The 9,728-nt window shown below is 40.5% G+C and overlaps 1 protein-coding gene across 1 annotated transcript in view; it reads right to left on the bottom strand.

Annotated features, from left to right (window-relative positions):
- The window catches only part of LOC102812209 (ATP-binding cassette sub-family A member 3-like), a 135,009-nt gene that overhangs the window by 60,335 nt on the left and 64,946 nt on the right, over nucleotides 1-9,728 (bottom strand). The window contains exons 11-13 of the mRNA XM_006871990.1: nucleotides 5,393-5,547; nucleotides 4,515-4,670; nucleotides 3,246-3,471 (exon numbers count right to left, since the gene is read on the bottom strand). Of these exons, the coding sequence (XP_006872052.1) occupies nucleotides 3,246-3,471; nucleotides 4,515-4,670; nucleotides 5,393-5,547 (537 nt within the window). The remainder of the gene's footprint in view (nucleotides 1-3,245; nucleotides 3,472-4,514; nucleotides 4,671-5,392; nucleotides 5,548-9,728) is intronic.

Below are 9,728 nucleotides of genomic sequence, written 5' to 3'. Positions count from 1 at the left end.
CAGAATGAAGTCTTTGACAACTTCAATCCTTTCTCCATTTCTCATGTTGTTATTTATTGGTTCAGTGATGAGGATTTTCAATCCATACGGAAGGTTGTAATCTTTGATCTTCATCAGTTAAGTATTTCAAGTCTTCTTTTCTTCTGGCAAGCAAAGTTGTGTCACCTGCATATCACAGGTTATTAGTGAGTCTTCCTCAATCCTGATGCTATGATCTTCTTCATATAATCCAATTTCTTGGATTATTTGCTCAGCATGCAGATTTGATACATATGTTGAAAAGATAGAACCCCAATGCACACCTTTCCTGATTTTAAACCATTCAGTATCCCCTTATTCTGCTTGAACAACTGACTCTTGGTCTATGTACAGGTTCCTTATGAACACAATGAAGTGTTATGGGATACCCATTCTTCAAAATGCTGTCTAATTCTACTTTGAGGAGGCAGCTCTTCCCAGTCATATTTTAAGTGCCTTCTAACCCGAGGGGCTCATCTTCTGGCATGATATCTGACAACATTCTGGTTCTATTAATCATGTTTCAATATTCAATATTCTGGTGCGATGTGACATTGTTTCATTGCTACTCATAAAATTTTCAGTGGCTAAACATTCAGAAGTAATCTGCCTTTTCTTCTTCCTAGTCAGTTTTAGTCTGGAAAGCTCAGCTAAAACCTGTTCACCATGGGTGACCCAGCCAACATTCAGAATACCGGTGGCATAGCTTCCAGCATCACAGCAACACACAAGCCACCACAGTGTGACAAACTGACAGATGAGGGGTTACTCCCGACAATAAAGACATGTTAATCTAGAGTTGCCAAATGTCTCATTACAGAACAGAGGCAACTGCTCTTTGGTATGGATAAAGATATATTATTTTGTTCTGCCAGGTTTTCAGGTATTAATAAGATCTGTGGTTCTATGTCCAGAGGAAGTCTTCTGTGACTTGGTTACTCATTTGTCCCCACCTCTGAAATAGTCCTGGTGTGGAGCTGTAGGATAAGCACCGGAGTGCTAACCAGATGGTCAGTGATTCAAACCCCTCAGCCGTTCCTTGGAAACCATATACAGAGTTGCTATTAGTTGGAACCGACTTCACAGTACTTCAAAAGAACAACATGAAAGACGCAGCCTTTCTTACTACTTTTGACTGTTCTTGAACTCTGTTGTAGCTTATATTTTTTAATGCCACTTTCCTTTTTACACTTAGCTTCATTCTTTTCCTTTCTCTACTTGTGCTAATTCTTGTGACTGCAATGTTGCTTTGAACTGCAACGTTGGTGGTTCAAGCTTACCAGCTACTCCTCAGACCTGTAGCTGTATGATAAGCACCAGACTGCTAACTAGATGTTTCAAGCCCCACAGCTGCTCCTTAGAAACCCTATACATGGTCGCTATCTCAGCACTTAACAACAACAACATGCCTTTCGGATTATTTTAAATTGAACCATAAATCCATGTTAAAGCTATACTTAAAATTACAGACTGTTGAAATTCATAGATATTGGTGATGGTGGTGATGGTTATGTGCCATGCAGTCAGTTCCGACTTGCAGTGACCCTGTATAAGGTTTCCGAGGCTGTAAATCTTTACGGGAGCTGAAAGTCTCACAGAATGGCTGGTAGTTTAGCAGCCCGACTCATAACCATCACGCTACCAGACATACTGGTGGTGGTTATGTGCCGTGGAGTCGGTTCCAACTCATAGCGACCCTGCACAGGGTTTTCAGGCTGTAAATCTTTACAGGAGCAGAAAGCCTCATCCTTCTCCCGCGGAACACCAGAAATATTAGGAGTACAATAAATTGTAAACTTTGGACAAATAATATTCCTCTCGGTCTATAAAGACAGTCAGTGAGAAGTCAACGGAAATACAACCCACGATGCCATGATCTTACTTTCTGGGTGTTTATGTCTGATTGTATCTTAATTTCTGTTTCTAGGCCCGGCTGTAAGAGAGATAACTAATAAATGTTAATGGCGGAGGAGCTCATGTGGTGCCTGAGGATAATATAACTCTGCCTTGTTGCTTCCTCAACGAACTGGATGAAATCAAGAAAACACAGGTGAAATTTAGTTTGTTACTATGAAAATGGAGACCCCGAGTTATTCAAAAGCGTCTCTCAATTCTCCTTTCTTCTGTTTTTGTTTTCAAAGTTTCTGGTTTTATCCACCCAACCTATAATAAACGGGATAAGCTTCTTAACGAATGGGAGATTAAAGAGATTTGTGAGAGCTATTAATAAATGTTGACTATTGTTAAATGCCATCAAGTCGGTTCTAACTCATAGAGACCCTGTATAGGGTTTCTGAGGAACAGCTGGTAGGTTTGAACTGCCGACATTGTGGTTCACAGTCCAGTGCTGATCTTACAGCGCTAAACCAGGAGTCCTTTCCCCAACTACTCTACTGTTAAATACCTGTTGTACTAACTTGATGGCACCATATTTTGATATTTAACCATATACTATTTTACACTGATGACTTATTGTTTGTGTATGTGAGTATGGTCTCCCAAGGAAGATCATACATAACCTAAATAGCAGGCCTATTCCTGAGTTCTTCGTCATCTCTCCTTCTCTGTTTTCAAGTGTTTTTGAAGAGCACAATAATTACTTATTGGTCTTTCAAACTGTCATTGTACTGGAATATTATATGAAAATGAGCAAAATCTCTCATATCCTAAAGATTTTAATGTTGGTCTAATAACATTGTACAGTTATTTGTTCTGCCTTTTCTTTTTCTTATTATGGTAAATATACAGATAACAAACATTTTCCCTTCTACAATCTTCATGTGCCCAGTTTAATGACATTTTCGTCATCATGCTGTTCAGTCTGTTCCAGAATTTTCCCATCATCCTTAATGGATGTTTTGTCTTCTTTTTATCATCATCCATCCATCCAACCATTTGGATGGAGTGGTGCTATTGGATCAGCACTGGACCGTGAACCACAAGGTTGGTGGTTCAAACCCACCAGTTGCTCCTCGAAAACCCTATGCAGGATTGCTATGAGTTGGAACTGACTCAACAACACTTACCAACAACATGAATGAATTTATGGTAACAGGAATGACCTGAGCATGTTGGAACTGGGGACTAACAGGAACTAAGGTTGGTTAAGGAGACATTGCAGTAAGAAACTGAGCATCTTGTCCAGAGGAATTTTATGCTAACGTGGTAGTGAAGGAAGTTAAGTCTGGGAGTGGAAATAACGGAAAGGTCACGGATGGGTATAATACGGAAATGGAAAGAACCGTATTTTTGTTTGAGGAACAGTGAAGAGCCACAGCATTGCAAGCTCCCCCTGGTCATGATGGCGATCCGATCACCCAGCAGATCTGCTTCATCCATACAACGGGTGGTGAGCACGATGGTGCGGCCATGTTTTCGCTGCTGCAGGAGATCCCAGGTAGCTCTCCTGGAGATTAGGTCCATGCCAGAAGTTGGCTCATCTAGCATCACCACCTGCAGATCAAAATACAGCCTGAGTCACTGGTACCATCCCGTTTGTGGAGAAGTTGCCTACTCGTGGGGCAATCTTAGACTTAGTCTAGAGTTTTCTTTCCAGGTACGCATTATTGCTTGCCTAAGTACACAAAATAAGTCAGGCTAATCAAAAACAATGGCTCTTAAACTTTAGTGTTTACCAAAATCATTTGAAGAGCTTGTTAAAAACAGATTACTGGGTACCTTTCCCAGAGTTTCTGATTCCATAGATCTGAGTGGGGCTTGAGGATTTCATTTTTCAAGTTGTTAGGTATCATGGACTGCTAGAAGAACAAATAAATCTGTGTTGAAAGAAGTACGACCAGAATGTCCCTTAGAAGCCAAGATGGCCAGATTTTGTCTGTCATACTTTGGATCTATTATCAGGAAGAGCCAGTCCCTGGAGAGGGACATCATGCTTGATAAAGTGGTGGAACTGTGGAAAAGGGGGACACTCCCAAGGAGATGGACTGACACAGTGGGAGCAACAGTAGGCTCAAGCAGAGCAGCAATTGTGAGGATGGTACAGAACCTGGTGGTGTTTTGTTCTGTTGTACATGGGGTCACTATGGGTTGGAAGTGACCTGAGGGTACCTAACAGTAGCACAACAGGCAATGCTGTTGTTGTTGGCTTTGTAGACCACACTTTGAGAGGCACTGATTCAGAGTAGGGGTCAGCAACCTTGTCCTGTGAGGGCCAGATTGTAAACAGATAATTTCCATCAAAACTACTCTACTTGGCTGCTGTGGTACCAAATCAGTCTTAGAAAGTGTGGAAATGACTGTGTTCCAATAAAACTTTGTTTACCAGAACAGACAGACTCATATGCTGTAGTTTTCAAGTCCCTTATCTAGAGAGCATGCCAAAGAGATGCTTGGTATACTTCCTCATGGAGTTCATCTTCTAACAGTTTGTCTGTTCTCTTAGATTTATACTAAGCTGCTCTTCTGATTTTGGGATTTTTTTTTTTTTTTTTTCTGACAAGGTTGTAACGGGGACTCAATTATATTCTTTTTTATACCTTAGGATTTCCTGCAAGTGCAATACTGACAGAAAGCTTGCGTTTCATTCCTTCACTCAGTGAGTTAGGAAATGAATGTTGTTTATCTTGCAATTTAAAAATAGTCAAGATATTATTGATTTCATTTTGACATAAATCCCAAGGCATTCCTTTCAGCTAAAAATGAAAAAGAGAAGCAAGAATTCAGACTGGGTTCTGGCAACCTATGGCCCATCTCCACATCAGAAAGCTTTTACTCTAACACTTTTTAGTATCGGGAGTTTGTAGAAATTTCCTCCTTTACTCCTGTTATGAATTCACTGTGCCTGCCTTTCCCTCTCCCCCAAAATATGTGCTGAAATCCTAACCCCTGTACCTGTAAATAGATATCTTCTTTTGTTATATTGATGAGGCGATACACTATAATCACCTCTGAGCTATAAAAAGTACAAGTTAGACACAGAGACACACATAGCGAAGAGGAAGAAAGAAGATGGAACCACATACCTCTATAAGCCCAGTAACTCAAGGGTTGCCCCAGTGAATAGAAGCTGAAACAGACAGGCTGGACCTTGTTCTAGAACCACACCTTGAATTTAGACTTCCAGCCTGCTTAACCATGAGAAAATAAATTTCTGATCTTTAAAGTCACCCAATTGTGGTATTTCTGTTATAGTAACACTAGGTAACACTAGACACTGGCTTTCTGCACCTGTAAAGATTTACAGCCTTGGAAACCCTTCATGGGGTCGCTATTAGTCAACAGATTACACAGCACACAAAGACCAGCACAATCCCTTTGTCTTTAAAGAAGAGTTCTTCTCAAAATGAAATTTTAAAGCATTTTGAGGTAAAGTTATGAGAAAAGTGGGGAACAAAAAAAATTCCCTCTGGCTTACCCTAGCAAAGAAGTAAAGGTGTTCATATACTGTTAAATAATCAAACAAAAGACCATTTTGGGGACACAAACCCAAGCTTTTCCGGATATGAAGCATGTCTTTTGAGATATCAAATCCACAAATATATGCTTTTCCACTTGAAGGAGGAAACAGTCCTAAGACAAGCAGAAAACATAGCAGGGTCTTAGAGTCAGTGAGAGAAAGCATCATTTGCTATTAACATCTGATCCAAATGTGCCTTTTCAGGCTTACTTTCAACTCTCTCTTTCCAATGGTGATGTTGGTATTGTTAAGTGCTCTTGAGTTGTTTCCGATTCATAGCAACCCTGTATAGGGTTTCCAAGGAGCAACTGGTGAGTTTGAACCGCTGACCTTTACATAGTTCAAACCTACCTTGCAGTCCAGTGCTTATCCTACAGCGACATGCCAGAATGCCCATTCCAGTGATACTCAGATGTTAATCTATACTCATGGAGAATGGAGCAAATACAAAACAATTCTACTTGCATTGAACTATGGGAAACAAAAATGGGAAATAATTATGATTTCTAGATAATCAGGTACTGTGGAGTCTGTTCCAATTCATAGTGACCCTGTATAGGGTTCCTGAGGCTGTGAATCTTCACAGGAGCAGAAAGCCTCATTTTTCTCCTGCAGCTGGTAGTTTTGAACTGCTGACCTTCCAGATGGTTAAAGCCACTGGAGGTTGTGGGCCTTGAGGAGGAGCTATCTACAATAACCCCTGCTCCAAATCTGCCAAGTCGACCCTGGCCAGTCCTGGACTCGCTTTCACTAAGAGGATGGCTGAATGGATGCGTGGGGTAGAGAAAAAAGAGGGAGGGGAGAAAAGGAGCCTGGCAGTATATGTAGAACCATTGGATGCTGCGTGGCCATCTTGAACTTTCTCAGGTGCTGGGAAGGTAAGAGGCCAGTAGGTAGAACAGCACAACTTATTGGCGAAGAGAAAGCTGTTGACTTTCATTTTTCACTATGTTAGTGGTTGGTTGGTTGGTTTTCCTTTTTCTTGACTCATACAACAGGAAACAGCAATTGTGGCCATACAGGGAAGCAACAGCTGTACCCTCTATAACACCACCAATTTGGTAAGAGCAACGGAAAAAAATTTGTTCACATGAAGAAACAAGACAGAGTAGCTCAAAGAAACAAAGCTAGAAAGTGTTCTTGAGGAAGCAAAGGCACTGGAACTACCTGACAAAGAATTCAGAAGAATGATATTTAACTGCCTCCAAACAATTGACAGAAATGTTGAGGAAGACAAGACAAGGAAGAATTCAGAAAAGTGCTACAGGAGCAATCAAATGAAATAAAGAGTTGGAGACAATATCTAAAAACAGAAATCCAGAAGATTAATACTAAGATATCAGAAATAGACAATATACTGAAAGGGTAAAGGAGTAGATTTGAATCAGTGGAAGCCAGAATTATGAGCTTGAAGATAAATCTGTCAATACTAAGGACAATCTGAAAAAAGAATGAAAAAATGTGAAGATAGCCTCTTCACGTGGGACAATGTGAAAAGGAATAACCTATGGATGACTGGAATTCCAGAACAGGAAGAAATAAAGAAAAATACAGAAAAGAGTCAAAGAAAATTTCCCTAACATCATGAAAGATAAGAATTCAAGAAGCTGAATGAACCCCAGGCAGGATAGATCCCCAAAGAAAATCACCAACTTATATCATAATCAAACTCTCCAAAACCAAAGACAAGGAAAGAATCTTGAAAGCTGCTCAGGAAAAATGAAATGTTACCGACAAAAGAGAACCCATAAGATTAAGCTCTGATTTCTGATTATTCCTCTAGCAGATGGATGTTTAATGGTCCTGTATGGGGCATAAAGCCTCATATTTCTCCCAAGGAGCAGCAGGCCAGCTCAAATTGTGAACCTTGTGGTTCGTAGTCCAGTGCTTATTGTATGGAGCCACCGTTCTCCCTTATATGTTTATTGTTGTTATTGAGTGTTGTTGAGTGGGTTCTGACTCATGGAGACCCTGTGTAGAGTTTCCAAGGTTTTAAATCTTCATAACCTTGAACCGTAGACCTTGTGGTTCGCAGTCCAGTGTTTATTGTACTTAAATTGTTTGCAGTCCAGTGTTTTATTGTATTAAAAACACCATGGCTTGGGCCAGACACATCTTAGTCTTCAAAGTGACATTATTTATTTATTTATTAGCAGTTTAAAGAAATATTTGGCTGCAGATTTGCCTAACACAATATGTTGTTTGATTTCCTGATTGCTGTTTTCATGCGTGTTGATAGTGGATTCAGGTAAAAGGAAATCCTTGGTAACTTCAATCTTTTCTCCATTTATCATGATATTGCTTTTTGGTCTAGTTTTGAGGATTTTTATTTTCTCATCTTGAGGTGCAATCCATACTGAAAGCTATAATCTTTGATCTTCATCGGTAAGCGCTTGAAAAGTTCTCTTCACTTTCATCAAGCAAAGTTGTGCCATCTGCATATTGCAAGTTGTTAATAAGCCTTCCTCCAATCCTGATGCCACATTCTTCTTCATACAGTCCAGCTTCTGAGGTTATATGCTCAGCATACAGATTAGGTAGGAAAATGACTGCCTTTTCTGGAATTCCAATTCTTTCCTTTGTTATCCTTGTTTTCCACAATTAACTGATCCACATAGTTGAATGGCTCTATAGTCAATAGAAAGGAGCCCTAGTAGCATAGTGATTACGAGTCAGGTTGCTAATCTCAAGGTTAGCAGTTCAAAACTACCAGTCGTTTTGTGGGAGAAAAATGAAGCTTTCTGTTCCCATAAAGATTCCCTATGCAGGGTCACTATGAGTCGGGACCGACTCTACTGCACACCATCACCACCACCATAGTCAAGGGAATACTGCTTTCGGTCAAGACCCATCTGACATCAGCAATGATAGTCCAGATTCCATGACCTTTTCTGAATATGGCTTGAATTTGTGGCAGTTCCCTGTTGATGTACTGCTGCAATCATTTGTGGATTATCTTCAGCAAAAATTTTACTTGTGAGTTCTGGTGTGGTGCTTGTAGGCTAAGCACTGGCCTGTACACCACAAGGCCAGTGATTCAAACATGAAGTCACTACTTGGGAGCCCCAAACAGGGTTGCTATGAACTTGACAGCACTTACCAACAATAAACAACCTTCTATTAGTAATATTCAGTAAGTCCTCTATTCTGTGGGATCCCCTTTCAATGGAATAGACACCAGCATGAGTTGGCCAGGAGGTTATCCACAGATTTCTTTGCACAGATGAGTGAGCTCCTCCAGTGATTCATCCATTTCCTCAAGCATTTCAACTGCTTTTCTATGAATTCCTGAAACCTTGTTCTTGCCAATGTTTTTAGTTTTCTATTGTATGTTACTTCCTGAAGTGGTTGAATGTCAACCTTTTCTTTCTTTCTTTATGGTATAGTGACTCTGAGTATTCCTTCTGTCTTCTTTTGATGCTTCCTATATCATTCAATATTTTACCCACACAATCTTTCCATATTGCAATATGTTGTTGTTGTTGTTAAGTACTGTCGAGTCGATTCTGACCCATAGCAACACTGTATAGGGTTTCCTAGGAACAATTGGTGAGCTTGAATCGCCAACCTTGCAGTTCAAACGGCTTTGCAGTCAGGCGCATTAGCCCACAGCGCCACACCAGGACGCTATATTGCAATACAGTACTTTTCAAATCTCTATAAAAGGTATAAAATATCATTTGGGTAAACAGAAAACTACTCCATGCTATTCAATAGGAGGCTACTACAAAGATATCAATTCCCTTCAAATGAATCTAAATTTAGCACAACCCTAATCAAACTCCCATTAAGGTTTTAATGTACATGATAAAACTTATTATCAAATCTGTATTATGAAAGAACGAATAAAAGTCCACAACAGACTTACATTTCTGGTCAAGACAGAGTAATGAGGACCATAACTGTATTGACTCTTCTTCCTTAAACAACAGTAATTTTTACAAGGAAACAATACATGAAAAATAAGTTTAAGAACATTGGGCAGCACCCCAGGAAACATCAAGGCAAGTGGTCGGGTCCCCTCAATGCAAACCCCCTTCCAAGACTAAGACTCAACGGAAATACATGCTCTGATTGGTGACCACACACATCACCGATAGGGGGAAGTGGGGTAAAAGCAGCAATGAAGCGGCAAGCTAAGCCCTACGATGTTCGGTAGGCTTCTGTGGACTCAGTTGGGGACCTGGTTGGCAAGCAGTGTAAGGAGACCTGGGGACTCTTGGACCCAGAGTCAGTGGCGTGGCCACGGAGGACTTGAGTGGACAGTGGAGCTACCGGCTGATGGGAAGAGAGG

This window comes from Chrysochloris asiatica, unplaced genomic scaffold, assembly GCF_000296735.1.
Source record: "Chrysochloris asiatica unplaced genomic scaffold, ChrAsi1.0 scaffold00178, whole genome shotgun sequence".
NCBI lineage: Eukaryota > Metazoa > Chordata > Mammalia > Afrosoricida > Chrysochloridae > Chrysochloris > Chrysochloris asiatica.
The sequence above is the reverse complement of the archived record's forward strand: the minus strand, read 5'-3'. Positions and strand labels throughout refer to the sequence as shown.